The 20,283-nt window shown below is 34.6% G+C and overlaps 1 protein-coding gene across 2 annotated transcripts; it reads right to left on the bottom strand.

Annotated features, from left to right (window-relative positions):
• Positions 1 to 871: 871 nt before the first annotated feature.
• LOC110107890 lies at positions 872 to 19,580 on the bottom strand. Of its 2 annotated transcripts, XM_028696894.1 has the most exons (3): positions 19,399 to 19,580; positions 18,584 to 19,291; positions 872 to 1,191 (listed from the first exon to the last, which is right to left on the bottom strand). In XM_028696894.1, the coding sequence occupies exons 2-3, from the start codon at positions 19,248 to 19,250 to the stop codon at positions 1,079 to 1,081; spliced, it is 780 nt and encodes a 259-aa protein (XP_028552727.1). In that variant the 5' UTR covers positions 19,251 to 19,291; positions 19,399 to 19,580; the 3' UTR covers positions 872 to 1,078. The 2 variants fall into 2 exon arrangements, with proteins under 2 accessions (XP_028552727.1, XP_020693989.1); XM_020838330.2 differs by having other exon boundaries at positions 18,584 to 19,580.
• Between the last annotated feature and the right edge of the window lie 703 nt (positions 19,581 to 20,283).

The following is a 20,283-nucleotide window of genomic DNA, read 5'->3' as shown; positions in this document are numbered from 1 at the left end:
TGAATATAACATATGAACTACTGGTGAATAAATTTGACAAAGATATTTAAATATATATACTTTCATATAATTCCAGGAAATACATAGAAATCGAGATTTATATTTTGCCATATAGAAATTTTAAATATATATATATATATATATATATTAAATACATAATATTAAATAAATTGTCAATTAGGCATTGAATATAACATATGAACTACTGGTGAATAAATTTGACAAAGATATTTAAATATATATACTTTCATATAATTCCAGGAAATACATAGAAATCGAGATTTATATTTTGCCATATAGAAATTTTAACTTTATAAGTTACATTAAATTAATTATATTTACTTATTTTATTCGATTTTGAGATATATTAATTATATTTTTCAAAATTTTGCAAGCAAATATTTTGTTAATTACTATAGTATTAGTAACGTTCTAATACAAAACTTTCTCATAAAGGGATATTACATGCTCATTATTACAACAATGTTAAAACCTTTATCCCACTACGTCTGATCAATTATATGAATTTTTTTTTTATTAGGTCCAATTAGGAATCAAATTCTCATCCAAATAATAATAAAAAAAAAGTTATTTCGAATATTTAATTTACAAACCAAATCTTTTTAGGACTAACACATTCAGGGCTAAGGGTTTCATTTGGTTGCTTGAAATATGATGAGAAATAAAAAAGCACTTTATTAACTTCGAATCATTTAATAGGATTGTAGTTGTAGATCAGAATGAATTTTAACGTCTAAAAATCTTATAAATAATTAATTTCATTTTTTTTTACGGACAAACATTCAAAAAATAATCATCATTTTCTAAAACATCCTTTTTAATTAGTTAATGTTCCCCAACTTGGATCAAATAAAAAAAGAAAAGACAAGAACCATGAAAAATCAGCAAAAGCCGAGTAGTATTTCTCAGGATAAGGTTTATACCATGGAACTCCAACTAAAAAATAGGAAAAGAAAATGCATGAATAGATGGACCCCAGCTGCCGGCATATCAATCACTAATCAACAATAAACAACCGACAATTTTGGAGCATGATGCCACTTCGATGCAGTTATCATCATCTCGGGGGCGGCGCAAATACTCTCCAATCACTTTTCTTTCGCCTGCACCGGTGGTGAGCCTTTTGTTCTCCAAAATTGTTCTCGCCAACATTTTCCATTCTCTTTGTTTCTGCTCAAAATGCAATTACCCAAATTAGGAAAAGCTTTAGTAGATTAATAAGCAGCACGTTAGCATCACAACATCAAAGTTTCTCAACACAACAATGGCAATTACAAGCTTAAAGATTACCTGCACTGAAAATAGATCACTTTTTAGTTTTTAAGTTTAGGGTTATGAAACAAACTAGAAGATGCGAGCCTCAACCACAATAAATGAAATGGTTGCCAAGTCCACAAACTCCAATCTATGCAAAGGAGTGTTGTTAACCACAAGCTAGCGTCAACAGTAACTCTGTGGGGTTGTACTCCCTTCGAGCGAGTACCATATCGAGCACATGACCCTCCTAATCAAGTTCCTTGGTGGGAACCTACTAAATACTTGCAAGTTACCTTTATAGACATATATAAATATACATTTAGCATACATTACACTTGCTCCAATGAAAAGACTAGTTGTGAAAAACACAAGTGAATTTAGGACAAAGAGGATTTATTATTTTATTGAACGGTATAAAGGGAGAGTAGGCAAGATTTGTAGCCCTATCATTATTGTTGCCTCCTGCATTGAGCTTACCTTGAAGATTATTTATAATTACATTGATTTGACGTAGTGCACTATTTCCAACTACAAATACCAGTATGGGGTGGCAATATAGCCACACTTCTTTCCCTTTAGCCCTTGAGCGCGTGCTATTAACTTGCTAAAAAACCAACTTGAGTCCTTCAAAGCTTGAGGAGTCGACGAGAAAGCTGTTGGCTAAATAACACACCTAAGAAGAAAATGAATTCATAATGAAAGAGAATAAGTGGGTGTCTTTAAATTCTAAATAGTTCTATTTCTATAAAATCCTTAGCAAAAAGTACAACGTTGGGACCGTGTACTACTTGAACAAACTAGTCGACTCCACGGAGCTAGTTAGCTAATTTCACTAAGAAATTAACACGTCTAAACTGACATCTCCACTATCAAAAATAATGTATTAGTACTTACCAAAACTAAATGAAATAAGGAATGGTGTGTGAAGATAACGATACCTACTTGAATGAGACGAAGTGCTTAACGCAACAAATATGACCTTGGTGAGTTCAAACTCAACAAGTTTTACCAAATGAGCATGACCATAGAGATTTTGTAATGAAAATAATGAAACTCGCCTTGAGAGTACTTGTTGATAATACTTCTAACTTGCTTTCTTCATAAAAATAAATTTACTCGCTTAACTCGACGAGCTTAATGAATGAATAAGGGATTGTGTGAATGATGGATAACATTCAATTGTTTATAACACTACTAAATTCTGATAAGAAAAGCCCATTGAAATAAACTCCCTGAGGTTGTTAGCTCGACACTTGATGAAGAAAAACCAAGATACTATCAACACATTGATGATAGATGAATTTGTCATAATGCTATTCTTGTGAGTACATACTTTTGCCTCGACATAGTATTGTCATAGGTGGACTTTTCCTTACAACAGATTTTATAGCCTCACAAGGGTAATCACCTAAAGTACCAATACGTATTACAGATCTTATCGCAAAAGGCATTCCAGGGTTGTAAATGACTTGACTTTGGCTTTCCATCACCTTAAATGAGCCTCGCCTTATGTTATGCATAATGTCATGGTGTGGTAGCCATCGAAACAAGTCAACTTAAAGGAAATCATATGCTATTCATTATGAATTTTATCATAAAGGAGGGAGTCGCCTTTCAGGAAATAGCATTAAGTGAAGGTCTCCTTAAAAAAAAAAAAGGTCTCCTTTGTGTGTAGTTAATGAGTTCCATGTGAATTTTCACTAGAAATTGAGGAAAAGCATGTGCAAATTGGCATGTTATGTGAGATTGAAGAGAATTTTTTATAATCTTTTCTTAGGGTTAATTAGAAAGAAATGATGGTTATGTTTGGCTTCCTAGAATTAATCAAATTTTCTAGGGCAGCTTGATTAAAATAAGAAGGTGACCTCGCCAAACATAAACATAAGTACTTCACTACTTAGCAGTATCGATTCTCTTATAGGACTTGTGTGTCGGGGCTTCAACTCATCTACAAAGAGTAGTCATGCGACTTTTAGGCTCAAATCAACATCAATAGTGTATTAGCCTTTAACCCACTTGGTAAATCTGTTAAATTGTATTAGTTGAGTCATTCTTACTAGTTAGAACTTTTTCTGGTATCTCAAAATTTGTCAATGTTCGACATTGGCCAACTTCGAATGCAACCAGTTAAGTCAAGATGTTGTCATGACCATTATTTCTCTACTTGATCTTCATAACCTATATATAAGTTCCCTGAGTGTCATTGTAAAGTTTTAATGAGTTTGTTTTCATCAACAACATGGGTAAGTCTACTTTTGTTTGAGGAAGCTGGGCAAGTCCCTAAATATTACTTTAATTTTAATTTTCTCAATATCCTTTTTTTTCTCAATATCCATGTTTTACTAGTTTTACAAGAGACTCTCCAAGTTAGGAAAAGAAGGAAAGAAAATAATTTAAATTATTATTATAGCAAAATGTACTTACAACACAACTTCCCTTAGAAAGAGATAAATTTTAGGTAGTCAATGCTCTAAATCCTCGGCACCTCCTTACCTAAATTAGTTTGCAATTTGTATGCCTTGGGACCAACTTGCTTCTTAATTATGTAAAGTCCTTGACATATTAACCAAAGTTTCCCCAGCAGCAACTAGCAAGTTGCTGCATTTACCTTCTTCAGCACTAGATTGCTGAGGTGAAAGACTTTTTCCTTGACATTGGTAATGTAGTATTTGGTCAATTTTCTCTTCACTTAATTCTGCTTGAGAGCAGTTTAGGCTCTAAGTTCTTCTAGGAGGTAGAATGTAGCCTCGATGCCTCCTTGATTTCTCTTCCCCACTACATGAGTTTGACTTCTTTGAAATTGGCTTCTACGACCACTCGCTAATAAAGAAGCTTGTACTAGATTGGTAATAGGGCCTCAGCCCCACCAACAAGTGTGAATGACATTTGACCTTTTGTCAAGGAGGATGTGCCCCTGCCTATCACACCTTCCACCTTCCTCAGCAGATTTAATATTCGCTTATTTTCCGCTTCAACTTGCTGATTGGTCTAAGGGTGATATATGAAGACAAACATGAGAAGAATGCTTTGCAACTGGAAGAATTCATTGATATTCCTATCAATGAATTGCAATTTATTATTAGTGATAGCTAGTACTTGTAGATGCTGTCAAACCATAAGAAAATACCTAAAAACCTCAACAATTGTCTAGCTGCTCACCTTTGCTTCAATACATTTGGAAAAACAATCAATCATCACCAGAATAAACTATCTTTGTCTGCTTGTGGGAGAAAATGAACCAATGAGATTCATTTTTCAAACAGCGAATCACCAAAGGGCTAGTGATATCATTTGGCATTGGGAAGGTTGTAGTTACATGAGAGCAAACCTTTGGCATTGAACGCATCTCTTTGAGAACTCTACCCATCTTTTGGAAGGGTTGGCTAGAAGCAACCCTGTAATAGAATAATGTAGGCAAATTTTCTTCCTCATGAGTGACTCCCTCACACACCAAAATGTAATTCTTTGAGTATTTTTTCTTGATTCACTTTCTTTCACTCACTTAGGGCTCCGAAAATTCGGCCCCGGCCTCCCCCCGTTGCTTTTCTTCGGGGAAGTTTTAACAGAATTAAGTTCCGAGGAAATTTTGAGAAGGCATCAGGCTTTGTAGATAAGAAACTACCCAGAGATTTCGCCCTCATTTTGCGAGGACTTTATGATCTGAGTTTTGGTTTCCTGTAGGCGTAAGCCCCTATAGTTAATTACCCCTCCCGATCATGAGACATAACTTTCGATTAAGGCTAGTCATCAATCAGATACATAGAGATACGTGGTAGATGGCATATAGTAGCAGTGCATACGCATGGTGTTTGGAAGGGTGATATTTAAAATTGGAAATTTCATCATCTTGCACTTAAAGCGGATGGTGAAGGAATGGATGATAGACCTGATCAAGATCCTATGGTTCCGTCGTCCCGGACCATTGTGATCCCTGGTTTGCTTAGTCAAAGGAGCTAGTCGACTCAACCTGATAAAGGATCCTTGTAGGCAGCCATGGGTTGCTTCGTCCAAGGGTACCTTGTAGACCTAGGGGTGTGTTTGTCTAAGAGGATAAATTTGAATCCACACAAGCGAATAGAGGGCTTTGTGCCCTATCAATTATATTTTATTGATTCATATCTCAAAGATTTGATGCCACAAAAAAACATATTGACTCTGGCCAAAACCGCAATTTAGTGGTGCTAGTTCATGGCAAAATCACTCGGCATAGAGAGCCTCGAGTCATAACCGTTTATCTTGCAGTGTCATTTGGCGGCAAAATCTTCGGTCAGAAGACACGTACCACGTCCTTACTATCAGGAGATTATTTGAGAATGGATTCTAGGAATATTTTCGACTAGACATTAGTTCTATGTGAGCTGAAGTAAAATTCAATTTGTCCATCCTAACAAATTGTTGTGGAGGATTGATGGATTTTGCTTTAAGTGTTCGATGGGTGAATTTTTACTTTAAATACTCCAGAATTGGATGATTTTTGGATTTTGAACTTCATGGTATTTGTGTGGCATTATGAATTATTTAGAATTAACCACTCCGGTTGAGATTTGCATTCAACACTGTAATCATTGGGGTGCTTGGGGTCATTTCCATTTGGGAATTGATCCTTGACGACTCTGTCAATTTGTCGACATATGATCGTGTTTGTTGCTAGCTTTACGGCTTTGTTAATAAATTTCCTTTTTTGGAGGCCTTGAAGGTGATGTAAGTAATGCCCCCCCCACCCCCCTCTCCTTTTCCTGGTTTTCCTTTCTTTGGGCTGTTTGATTCCTGCTCCCTGCTTTACCGATTTTCCTTGCTTTAGGCTGTTCGGTTCCTACTCCTTATTTTAATTCTGCCTTTTTCTTCCACCTTTTGGTATGCTGTAGTGGACAGCTGAGCATGGCTTTTGCCCTCCTTTTTTGTCCTATTTATAGGGGTTGTTTGTGGCTATTTTAGAGGAGTGAAATGAAGTTATTTTTTAGAAAAGAAAAACTTGCAGATTTTGATCTAGCTTACGAGCTAGCCTCATTTCCCTTTCTCCTATATTATTTCGTCTCGGAACTTTCTACCTATTTCTTCTCTCCACAAGTTACCATTCCATTGTCTTTCTTCTCAAAAATTGTAAAGCTTGATTAGTCATATAGTATTGTTGTGTCCTTTTATTTTAAGTTGTAGTGTGTGTTTATTTTAAGTTTGTAATGTCTATGGCGAGGAAGATGTATAGTTATTTGCAATCTTAGTTTTCCTAAAATTTTGATTGCATCAAATTGGTATCAGTCTTAGGTTTTTGTTGGGTCTTCCTTTAAAAAACAATGAAAAATCATGATGTAATTGAATCTAAAGTTGGAGGAAATCAGCCAATTTATTTTGAAGAAACTATTCCTAAGAGCCGATGGATCTTGCCGCAAGGAAGTTCCACAGATCCCATACAGAACTAGCTTTACAAAATCCAACATAAAATGTGCTTGTGTACAGAAAAGTATGAGAAGAGAAAGCAACATCTTCAAGCCCAGTTTAAGCAAGAAAGAGAAAAAATTCAGAGAAAGTACACGGCTTTAATTTCAGCATTGGATTAGGTTCATTCGACGCGTAAAGGAGGTTCTGAAGTCATCTCATCAGGAGATGAGAACTCTCAACTAGGGGAGATTTCTTCTCTCCTCAAGTTACAGTTCTATTGTATCTTTCTCCTCAAAAGTTGAAAGGCTTGATTAGTCAAATAGTATTGTTGTGTCCTTTTATTTTAAGTTTGTAATGTCTATGGCCAGGAATATGTATAGTTATTTGCAATCTTAGTTTTCCTATAATTTTGATTGCATCAAATTGGTATCAGAGCCTTAGGTTTCTGTTGGGTCTTCCTTTCTTTTTCAGCTAATTTATCTTGAAGAAACTATTCCTAAAAGCCGATGGATCCCACCGCAAGGAAGTTCTACATATCCTATACAAAACGAGCTTTACAAAATTCAACATAAAATGTGCTTGTGTATAGAAAAATACGAGAAAAGAAAGCAACTTCTTCAGGCCCAATTTAAGCAAGAAAGAAAAAAAATCCAGAGAAAGTGCACGGCTTTCATTTCAGAGTTGGATAAGATTCATTAGACGCGTAAAGGAGGTTCTGAAATCATCTCATCAGGAGATGAGAAATGTCAACCAGTGGAGATTTGATGTAAGCAATGCCCCCCTCCTTTTCCCGGTTTTCCTTGCTTTGGGTTGTTTGGTTCCTGCTCCCTGCTTTCCCAGTTTTCCTTGCTTTGGGTTGTTTAGTTCCTGCTCCCTGCTTTCCGGAATGAAAAATGCAGGGAAAATTCTTGCCTTCCGACCATTCCCGAACTCTATTTCAAGAATTTAATAATCTTCGCCAAGGAACTCAATCCGCAGAAGAATACATTGAAAATTTCTATAAACGTCAATCAAGAAACAAAAGGCCTTATATGAACGTATGAAATAGATTATTCAGTCAACACTCTGATCGGATATCTGTTTGATAATTCGAGCTATGTCGACTCCTATCTATCCACATATAAGGATCAGGCTCGAACTACGTTCATTTATGAACCCACGCAGCCTCCCTAGACGTCACGTGCGTAATCATAACAAGCTCGACGAGGCCCATGCGGGTGTTTGAAGGTATTTTATGATTATTTATTGAACCTTGTCAACTCTTATTTACCTGCTTAGGAGGATCGGATCCAAATTTATTGACCCGCGCAGCATCCCTAGATGTCACATGTGTTCATACAATACACTCGGTGGGGTTCATGTGGGTATATTATATATCCCCTTATATACATATTACAGTGCATGTGGGGAGGGTATTTTTGGAAGATCCTAGTTGTGTAGGCAACTATCATTTGAATGTGTGCAACATTCCATTTGAAAGCTTATACACGCCTTATGTCCTCTTGTAAGGATGTTGCGAATCCGATGGTGTTGTGTTGCACTGTGGTCATTTGCTCGTTGCTTCATACAGGAAGACTGACGTGCACTGCTTATTGCTTTTTGCAAGTAGCTTGTTGTGCACTAACGAATCTCCTGCTTTTTTTGGTAAATAATTGCATTCGCTAGAGTTCTCTTGTATTTGCTCAAATATAGGCAGTTTTATGCACAATAAGTTTCTTGCAATAGCTCGTAGGCATCCGCATCTGCTTCCTACATTCAATCCAGAAAAAAAAAATCAATTTTTTCCCTAATGGTTCTCCCTATTTAGATCTCAAAATCAAACAAACATGTACTTGATTTGTAAATATGGATTTTAATTATGGAGAGTTAGGTAAGATAGAAAAAAGTTTAGTGAGTCAATTGTGCTCTACAAGTAGTATAGGTCAATTCTATCCAGAACCAAACAAGCTTTTGAATTTGGATGTGGATTTCTATAGATCAATTGGATTTAGAAATTCCACTTGGAATGAATCATGGGCATCCTCTACACAAGATTCAAAAGTTTTTGGACTTTTTACATAGTTTTGATATACATGTATTTTTTTATAGTTTTATTGGCTGGAGATAGGTAGTAGAACTAGAATAGCAAATAGGAAATACAACAACAGCTGAGTGGATCTCCAGAATTTTGACTAGAATAACCCCAAATAAATTTAAGATTAATGAAGTATAGATTATAGAATGTGTAATAATAATCTAAAAATTTTTGTGGGGTTTTAAGTAGTTTAGGTTGACCAAAGGTTTTCAAGAATGGAATTGGTTCAGAAATTTCATAAAACCCGGCCAATACTAACTATGGGTAATACTAATTGAATTAAGAGGGATGGAATGGGATTTAGGATTTTTTAAAGATGGAATACTAAAAGAACACCAATAAAGAAAGTTTTACTTAAGAAAAGTGCAGAAAATTTAAGGAAAAAAAGGACTACTCATCAAATTAGTGGTTCGAGGAGATCACCTAATCTCTTTGAGTATGACCGATCGCCGAGCCTCCAAAGCCACTTCAAAATTTTCTCCAAAATATGTAAGCACAACAATCATTTCTTTAGTTCAATCTTAGAATGTTTTATACAACAAGAACACACATAAAGAGACATATCCCTTCATTTAAATTCAAAAATAAGTAGGAAGGGTGAGGGAGAGCTTGGCCCCTTGCTTGGACCTACTAGCAACCACCATAAGTACTCCATCCTTCATGCATGATCATCCCACTAATCTCTAACCATTTTCTTGGCCAACCACATCACTCCTTAGTCACTTCATTCCACTGTCCCTAGCCCTTCTATACATAAAATAGTTATTTAACATATAAAGTTCACACAATAGTATGTCTTTACATATAAATCCATAAATACGAAAATACATAAAAATAATAATATGAAATAATGTAAATCATTATGGATCCTTCATGGCTTGAGCTTCATATGTGCTTGCCCTTGATCTGGTGACTTCCAGGCACTACATCACTCTCTTCTATACTTTTCTTTCAGTAAGGGATGGTCGTACTTGTGTTTGTGGATTGTAAGACAATATAGGAGTGAACTTGTTGAGGAGAGTAAGCCTTTACTTCAGAGTTTATCAAGGTTTGATTGTTTCACTTGTGAACTTTCTATTTAGAACTGAAATGAAAATATTATTGTTAACTTTATTCAACATGCAACTTAGGCTTCATTTGGGACGGCTTTTTTACTTCTTTTTAAAGCAATTTTTAATCTTAAAAATTTTTAAGCTAAAAAAATTTATTCTAGAAAGCTGCTTTAAAAAAAGTTATCTGAACAAAACCTTAGTGCCTAATTTATTATTTATTAATTTATGTTGTGGTAATAGAATTATGTACAATATAGATTATGACTATAATATTTCATATTACAAATTTGTTTCATATTTCCCCGATCTTCATTTATTTGTGTTTTGGTCCTATACAAAATTAAAATATAGTATGATATATGTCCTTGACAGAGGAATGGAGGAATAATTAGGGAAGCGTTAATAAAATCCTTATAGACATAGATCTTTTGGGTTCTGGAATCTTTATGGAGATTTTGTGCATGCAGTAAAGTTAATAATTAGCATTAGTCATAACTTTACAAGAATTCCAATGAGCTCAATAGAGACGAAAAACTATTCATGCTTTGATTCACAATTACTAAATTCAATTTGGTTTTGAGGAGAAGTGGATCAACCATGATGTCGATTATTACTCTGCATTCCTTTCCTTAATTGACTGTTGACTTGCCCAATTCATCTAAACCTCTTTTGAAGTCACTTAGGAGTAGATGAAGGGCACCTTCCCCTTTCATTTATCCACCCTAATCAGTCTTGAAGCTGCCTTCTTTGAAGGGCCTTTTTCTGAAGTCGGTGGAATGGTGTCAACTCTAGTACCATTATGAATAACTTCTTTTGGAATTGGCATCTCGATACTAAAACCCAGACCCAAAATCCTCCTCTGCCCTGAATGCTTTCTCTTGAATTTTATCGTTCTCGACCTCAATGCCAAGTTTATTAGTGTGTATTTCCTCCCTCAATAATTAAAATTTTAAGGGTGGCCTCTCAAGACTACATACACATCTCCAAATCATGCACAACATCACTACCTAGTTCTCACTCATCATGAGCTCGGATTTCATTTGTATGATCAACTTGATCCACACTCTATCATCAAAACATTAATTAGCGTAAAGTTGTCATCATGATGTTCAAAAAAAGCATTATCTCCATCACACCGAAGCAAAAATAGGTTATTTGGTTTGTCATTCCCCAATTATTCTCAGCTTCCTAGAAGAGAAAAGAATCAAGGACCTAATGTACATACATGTTCATCAAGATCAAATTAATAAAGTTATGTTATAAAACTGAACCGAGTTCATCGAAGTCAACTACTCACCAAGCCACTGAGAAGTTCTCTCAATGCCAAAAGAACCGACCAAGGAATTTTTCCAATGAAACTCACTGCGGGAATTCCTAACCTGAAACAAGTCAAGGGAACTTACCTAAAGAACTTATCAAGTGAATTCATCCCATAGAACATTCTAGAAGAACTCAAGGAAATTCATTCCTTAAAACCACCGAGGAAACTCAACCTCACTTAAAAAATATAAGTGGCCAAAACACTTAACAGATCTCAACCAACCAGATTTTTCCACTTGACAACAAGCTTCATTAAACTTTTCTATATAAACTATCTTATATTTGTTAGAGTTGAATCTGAAACTAAACAATAAATAGGTCGAATGATGAGCTCAACATATGGACAGCTCGAGGCAGTCTTTGATTTTCTAACCCCAAAAAACTAAGAAGATCCATGAGCTTCACAATCAACTTTCATATCTTTTGATTTTGTCAATTAGCTCCAATCCATATCTCTAAGAAGGTCCTATCATACACATGAATAGTTTTGTAACCAACACATATTATGAAGCTATAGGAGAAAGTAATGAAAAATAGATTTAGAAAATCATTCCAATTATAGAAACAATTTGATTTTATGCAGACAATCTCAAGTATGAAAATGATATTTTTATTAAAATAATTTAAGGAAAAAAATAGAGAAGAAAGAAAATATCTTCTATAATTCTTATTGATCTTGATAAACATATAATCAAGTTAGGGGTATCAATTATTGACCCGACTCGATAACCTGACCCAAAAACTCCGGGTTCGGTTTGACCAGTTTAATAAACAAGGTCGGATTAGGGTTTCAATACCCGTTTGAAAAATCGAGTCGGGTTCGAGCCAACCTGCTAACCCTAATTTGACCAAGATTTGACCCGATTCAGATCAAACCTAGCAAGTCAGCAATCTCCCCTGTGCAAGCCAAGTGGACTTCCCCCATTGGCGCGCCCGCACAAGCAAAGCGGGCTTCACTCGAGTCCAATCCTCCTCTCCATGCACCCACGCACCCGTGCAGTCAAGCACGCTTACAGTCGTATCCCGCCTTCACTTGCTCGCAAACTATAATCCTACATGCTCGCACCACACAGCACCTTTGCTTGCTTGCACTTGCACCCACACACTTTGCCCTCGCCCGCTCACGCAATCGACTTTCTCGTGCTGAGCTCTTGCACCTGCGGGTTACAGGTCTGGTTGGGTCAACTAGTTAACCCGGCGGGTCAAAATTGGGTCTAAATTCTTAACCCATTTTATCTAATCGGGTCAGGTTTGGGTTAGATCAATTGAAGGCCAGTCAATTTCGGGTTTGACCCAAATCTTACCCAAAAATCTATTTTGACACCCCTAGATCAAGTAACATGAGAATTAATTTAATGTGCTTTAAGATAGAAAAATGTGTGCCAACAATAAGTGGGCACTATTAAAAATATGTAAGATGATGCACTCATATTAGACGTAGTTGTCAAGAAAGCCAAGAGTTTTCAATTACCGTAATTTTACAACAATGATCAATATTAAGTACAAAACATTTTATACTAGCTATGAAGATACTTATAAAATATTTTTAAAGTGAGATAACTTAATGTATATTTTTGATAGATAATAATATTTAAAATTGTAAGTTATCAAAAAATAAGTAAAGAATTAGAACAACAGAAAAAGGATTTAGAAGATAGGGTCTTAGAGTTTATAGAACAAAGACAAAGTCTAATATATAACTAGCGGGTGTGATTTTAACAATTATCATTCAATATTATTTAAAAGGTTGAAATATATTATATCAATTATAGGATAGAAAATGAATATGCATGAGGAAATAAATTCTAAAGTTAAGACTGGATTACTAAAATGGGAAAGTATATCAACAGTTTTTCCTGATAATAGGATAACACAATGGCTTCTAAATATATTTTTCAAAATTGCAATTAGACATTGATATTATATTGATCAGATTGTTGAGCTGAGGAATCATTAATATTTAAGTTAAGTGCAGCAGAAATTAGATTATTAAAATGGTGAATTTTGTATTTATAAATTAAGGAATGATTATATTAGAAGAAATGTAGAAATGATATTTATGAAGATAAGATAATTGATAATACTTAAGAAGTTTAAACATGTACCATAAATGATAAAAAAATCTTGTTATAAGAATTAATAGTAAAATTAGTGTATGAGTATTAAGACACAATAGAGGTAGAGCTAAAGTTACATGGATAGAAGATGTTCAAACTGATTTGTGAAGAAAAAAGTTAACAGCACAAAAAAACCTCAACAGAAACAAATAAAAAAAATAAAGATTCATGATGTCCACCAAAATAATTGGGATAAGGATAATAGTAATGATGATGATGAAATTCCAAATTATGGTATCACAGCATTGTGAAATGCAGAATCAAATCAAGCCTTAGACTGATGCCACGAATCTAATATGATCCATAATATTTATTTATATTTTTATTTACTTTGTTTGCTTTTTCAATGATTCATACAGAAAAGCAATTACTAAATACAGAAATTGCCTGAACATAAAATACATAATACTGTATACATCTTTTTAGCTCTACATTCAAAGGATCGTTGCTTTATGAAATAGGGAAAGACCACCAATTTTCACAGTTTTAAAATTAGTATGTTCTGCAATCTATGAGGACGTAATCTTTCATGCTTGAAAATGCACTTTTTTTCTTCATGCGCTACTCTACAGTAATGCCACCACATCAAAAAAAATATGTGAAATATTTTTCCAATAAAAAAATTTAAAATTTTGTGCACCTATCGTTAAAAGAAACTAGTTACAATATAAAGACATAATATTCATAATTAAGCAGGATTTTGATAACCCTCACATTATTTAAATCATCCTAATCATTGCCCAGTAGCTTGTCTTCCTTAAATTTGACAAATATCCAAAATATTTACCCAACAAACCTTTTTCATCACTTATCAAGATAATCATAAAGATGATTTGTAAAGATTATCAAGAGAAAAATTGAACTCACATTAGAATACAAAGGCTACATTTTTCAAATTTTCAGCGCTTTGTTTCTGCTTCCTTGAACAACAGACTTTTAGGCTATTTGAAAAAATAGTTGTGAGAAAAAGTTCAAACAATAATTTAGGTAGCTTCCTAGAGAAGTGCTTTTATATATTCTAGCTTTCTTATCAAATTTGTTAATCAACTATCTTTTGCTATTTTTATGATACTTAATGTTAGGAATTATTATTGTAGTATAAAATTCACAATACCATCCATTTTGGTTCTTCACAATAATCTTAATTGAAGCAGCACTTCCACAATTTGATTGAAAAACAAAATTGAGCATTATTATAATTTTGATACAATTAATATAATATTCTAATCAGAATTTATATGTGAATAATCAAAAAGTTAACTGATAATTAGATAAAAAAAGCTTGAATTCATCAAAGCGCGATTTTTGGGAAGCCACGAAAACTGCATTATTAAGAAAGTCACCTTTTAGCTTTCAAACAATTACATTTTTTTCAGATAATTATTTTCTCAAACATACTAAAATTACTTTTGTTTTATGCGGACAAGAACTGAACCGAATGAAGCCAAAGGCCTCATTTGGAACGTTTATGCTATTCTAGTTTTCAGAGAACATTTTATATAAAGCTGGCTTATTGTTCACAATTTAAATTTTCATTCAAAGTGGTTTTTTAAGGCAACTGCTGGGAAAAGTTAAAAAAGATAGAAGCAATCTAGTGGATTTTTTTTTCTTCATTCAAAAAGCACACACCTACTTTTTACTACCCGCTTATCCTTACCCAAAAAAAACAAAGGCTAACTCATATATAGAACGGATCAAATACTCCCTTATAATGATAGAATTCTAAGTACATGCAACGCAAGGAAAATAAAAAACAAGAACATGTTTAGTTTCCCTAAAGCTAGGCATATTATTTTCTAAATCCCCCTAGAAAGATTGAATCCACCCATTCAAATCAGCTTTCATTTTTTTATGTTAATATCGTGGCCGCACTTGAGGTAAGCGAAGCATATTTGTCAATGGCACAAAATGGCATGCGTCATGGCTCATAGCACGGCGCTAGCTGCATGGCGCAGGGCACATGTTCAAGTTGGCACACACTATTTGCGCCATGTGTGCGCAATGGATCATTGTGCAATTGTGTACGGCGCGCAATATAAATTTTAGGAATTTTTTAATATAGTTATATATTTAAATTTTTAAAATAATATAATAATTAAATTTAAAATTATTTGATATGATTAAAATAGTTAAGTTAGGTTTTATTAGACTTTATTTAGACTTTATTTTAATAGAAATTTTGAACGAACTTAAAGCTCACTTTAATGGTTTGGACTTTGGACCGCAAACATATTCAACCAAGCCTTACCCAACTTGATTGATAATCTAACAAAGGAGCCATATAATAATTTTTATAATTATTTTTTAGTTTGCACCATGTTAAAAATGGCGCGTGCCACGCCATGTACTATGTGTCATGGCTCCACGAGGAACTTTGGGCCGTGTTGCGCCATTCCCCGTTGACCAGTATGAATCGAAGAATGATTATTATAACAGAAATTGCACGCATGAATTTTAACTTTGCTGAATGTGAAATTAATCATTATCGGACAATATTGCTACAACATCAAGTGATAAAGAAGTGTGATTCATCGAAGCATTTTGGATTTTAATGTAAAGGAATGGGAATATTCTAAGTTAAAACTTAAGAAATGCCCCAAAAATATTATGTGATAAGGGAATTTTGCAAAGACATGATCAAAAAATTTACAAAACTGCAATTAAAACAACAAAGCTATCATGCATCCAAGTGTTCAGCATCGTAGAAATCACTAATAACCAAGTTCTATTATCGTAGAACTGAGACTAGTAAGATGAATGTGAGATTAAAAAAAGGAAATTATTTTTATAAGATAGATTGAAAGAGAAACATTAGAGATAAAATTGTGAAAAAGAGATGGGTAATTTGAGCCAATAGATTGGAATTTGAGTGAATAGATTGGAACGTAAGTAAATCAATAACGGGGTTAAATAGAAAAAAAAAGTGGAATATAACAAAGATAAAAGGGGTAGCTTATATATAACATCACTAGATGTTCTGCAAAAAGACTTGCACAAACTAGAGCTAACACTTGATGTGGCGTTTAATAGGACTAAATGGAGCAATATTAATAAATGTAAGCTCAAATAAGATAAGATGAATTATGATTAAGATGATGATGATGTTGTTGCCCTTGAGAAGTAGTATTATGCTTTTAGTCTTAATGTGATTAGGATACACCTTGTATGACCATGAGATGCAAAAATATTTTATGTTTGAGCATGTCATTCATCAATAACTTAACAAATCCATTGAACTTTGAGCTCCTAGAATGTTGCAATGAAACTTGATATAAGGTAGCAATATTATCTAATTGCAAAATCAAAATGGTGTAACAAAATTTGTTGAAGGGGCAATTTTGGATTCAAGTAGTATTCAATAAATCCTATAAGTCATGATTTACTAAATCTTGAGAATGTTAAATACGAAAAATAGTTTGGCAAGAAAGATGTTAAAACTTGCTAAATCCTGTGAAACTATTTGCAACGAAATTCAGGATTTTAAGGCGATTAATTCATTGAAAACCCAAATTGAATTTGCATTTTTTATTATAACATGCTAAAGTGTTTACATCTTGAGTTTTGGTAATTAATGAATGTTAATTATTAAAATTAATTTATTTGTATCAAATTTATAATTAAATATTATTAATTCTAATTTAAAAATTCCTATTAACCCAAATTAGATTAATTGAATCATACTTTAAATAAATTAATATCATAAGTATTTATTAATTAGTAAAATATTAAACTAAGAAATAATAAAAAAATTTATTTAACCTCTAAATGAAGATCAAAATATCTAATTCCTATATGATTAAGATGATTTTCGATGACGTATCAATATATAACACAAATATTTTGTAATTTACTAATACAACACCCAAAACAGAAAATAAAATACAAAATATTAAAAATTGTAAATTTTAAAAATAACAGATATCTTTTTGTATGTGCATTTTAATATGATTGAAATATTAAATTATTATATAGATAAATATTAGACAAATAAATATACTAAAATTATATAATAATTTTTATAATATTATTTAAGAAACCTAAGCCTAGGGCTCCAAACAAGATCAAAGCAAGAAAGCGAAGAAAAGAAGATTTGTAGTTATTAAAGTCCTTGATCCATGCAGACCTCATTGTTGATTTCCAAGATCTAAAATGGACTGGACCAGCCATAGAAAATTTCCATGATTGAACCAATCAAACCAATCACTCCAATCCAATTTTCAAAAACATGATTAATTCTATTTTAGGAATTTTTATCAATACAGAGTAAATTAATAAATAATATACTTATTATATATTATATAATAAGTAATTATTTATTTATAAAAATTAAACTAATGAAAGACAAATAAAAAAGATTAGTTAACTTCTAAGCTCTAAAATAAAGACCTAGAAATAAACCATCACTACATGAGAAATTGAATTATCTTTTTATCCAAATGGTTTGTTTGTCTTTGCCAAATGCTCTACTATTACTGTGGTGTTTAAGGGAAGACAAAAAAATTAAGCAAAATAAGAAAAGTTTGTAGGAGGAAAACGAAGTTATGAGAGGTGTGTGGTATTATGCTCTGCCATTATGCTGGTCTATTTTAGCTTCTCTTTGGTCTGTGTATGCTATCCTAAAGCCTTAGGCTATCTAAGGTTTGTTTTTTCGACATCACCATTTCTTCTTCTTTGATTTCTTATTTGTTGTTGCTTTTTGCATTGCGTGCTTCACATAAAGTTAGTTGAAAGAGCTGCTAAAGAATCATCCCATCTCTTTCAACAACATTGTCCTATCAGGTTGAAAGTCACCACGAGAGCTCGCTGCAAAGGTACAATCTCTTACCCTTTTATGCACGGTTTGTTTGATTTAATCCCATAAATCTGCCGAACAACTAGATTTACTAAATTTGGGATTTAAGGCAAAAGGGAGAAGAATGGATTAAAGTTTTTGTAGGATTTAAAGAAGTCATTTTTTACTATTTTGGTAGGATTTAGGGAAATCCTGCATTAAGACAGCCCCTAAAGTTAAATTGATGATTTATAAACATATGAAGAAGCCTAACAGGGAAATAACTCTGGCATAGTCGGCCGGTAAATAAAATCATTAAATATGACGTCTCGACTGCTCATCTTCAGAACGAATTTAGCACAAAAAGCACGAGTTGTCACGTATAAGAGTAAAGTGAACAAGGATGAGGACCTAATTCAGAACACAGTAGATCTAAAATAACAAAACAGTTACGTTTTGGAGAAATAAAACACGAATAATGATTCATAAAAAAATCAACTAAACTGCATATATATATATATATATATATGCAAACTACGGTGTTTTCAAATATATATGCATCTAATCAAATTATGGTGTGCTCAAATATTCATACCGACAAATCTTCCACCCCAAAACAGATGCTTTCCGTCCTCATCTTCCTCATCAACCTCATCTCCATATCCAAACTCGGCGTCACCTCTGTATCCATTCTCGCTGCCGTAACCAGACTCGTTACCCTGGGAATCGGGCCCACCTGGATGCGATCCGAATGATGATCCTTCCCCACCACCTCCCTCCCTCCTCAAAACCCTTGCCTCGCTAATGTCCGATCCCCAGCTCCCGTCCCCGTTCAGAAATAGCTCGCCGCTTGAATCCGTCCCATAGGTCACCGGCGGGAAGTCTGAACACGTGGCGTTCGCTGCCGAAGCGCCCCCACAACAACCCCGCCGCCTTCTCCCGCTCCGATCGCTGCTTCTGCCGGACACCGACCGGGAACCCCTCCGCCTCCTCTTCCGTGGAACTAGCCACCGGAACCCCCTCTCCTCCCTGGACTTCGAAGGAGTAGGATCGTCAAGGAGAGAGAGCCGAAAGAACTCAACGCCGTCGGCTGTGAGGGGCGGAGCAGTCGATCGGTCAGAGCGGCACGGCTTCTTAGAGCGAAAGGAGTAAGGATTTGGGGGATCGACGGGTTGGGCTTGGATCTGGAAGGGTTTCCACGCATGGAGCTGGAGGGTGCAGGCTTCGAGAGCATGGCGCGTATTAACGGCCCTCGGTGTCATCTGATCCACGCAACAGTATCTATCTCCCGCCTTATACAGCACTGGAAAGAGAAAATACGGATGCGATTTCGAATTAGGGCATTTATTCAGTGGTAAAGACAACGTAAACAGAGAGAGAGAGAGAGAGAGAGAGAGAGAGAGAGCCGACGGGAAGCGTTGGCTATCTATCTCCCTCGCTCTCCGGCTAGAGCTCCGGCTAGAGCTCAGACGCGTCGACGGTAGAAGAGAGTGAGTGAAGACAAACGGAGAAATAGGAAGAACGGCTTAGCTCAGGGAGCAAATGGGTTTTCAAGTGAACTTTCCAAACGATTTCCTTATAAAATCCAACTGTCCGAGAATCCGTATTTCGGGAATTTTTATTTGGTGTGTATTTCGGATGTAGCTCTATGTGTGTAAATCGGTTGTTGAATGTTGAATGACACCTGGAGTCCATCTTGATCCCACCGATCTTTTATCACGTGTTTCTTTTTTACAGCGCTGCCCGATGACTGTAACTGCCCGTAAAAATGAAAAAAAACATGGTAATACGTAGGGTTTTATACTTTTATTTTATGCCGCGCATTATATACCTCAGTTTAAAAAGTTTTTTATCATCACTTGAAAGCTCATAAAGAAAGAGAAGATAGGAAGCTATGAAGATGAATACCGATCAGGAGGTCTTCGAAGATTGGCCATAGATGGAAGGCGTTACCCAAGAGTCACAGCAGCAAAGAGGAGAAGATATTTTTCAGCTAAATACCGAAGATAAGTTTGAGATATTATCGATAAATATGAAATGTATTTCATGACTTTAGTGTTTAGTTTAGTATTTTATCTTTTGAAAAGTATGTTTTGGTGGTTGCGCGGTTCCTAGGTACCGTTTAGTACCGTTTGATACTGGTTGGTACCGCTCGGTACTACTCGGTATTGCTAGGTACCAAACGGTACCGACAGGTACTAATGTTGTTGCCAATTAGTGTGTCTATTTCCAATGTTTAAATCGAAGTGTTTTATTAGATTTTCTTGTTCGTAGGTAGTCTGTAACAGTGAGAAA

The sequence above is a fragment of the Dendrobium catenatum genome, unplaced genomic scaffold, assembly GCF_001605985.2.
Source record: "Dendrobium catenatum unplaced genomic scaffold, ASM160598v2 fragScaff_scaffold_852, whole genome shotgun sequence".
NCBI lineage: Eukaryota > Viridiplantae > Streptophyta > Magnoliopsida > Asparagales > Orchidaceae > Dendrobium > Dendrobium catenatum.
The sequence above is the reverse complement of the archived record's forward strand: the minus strand, read 5'-3'. Positions and strand labels throughout refer to the sequence as shown.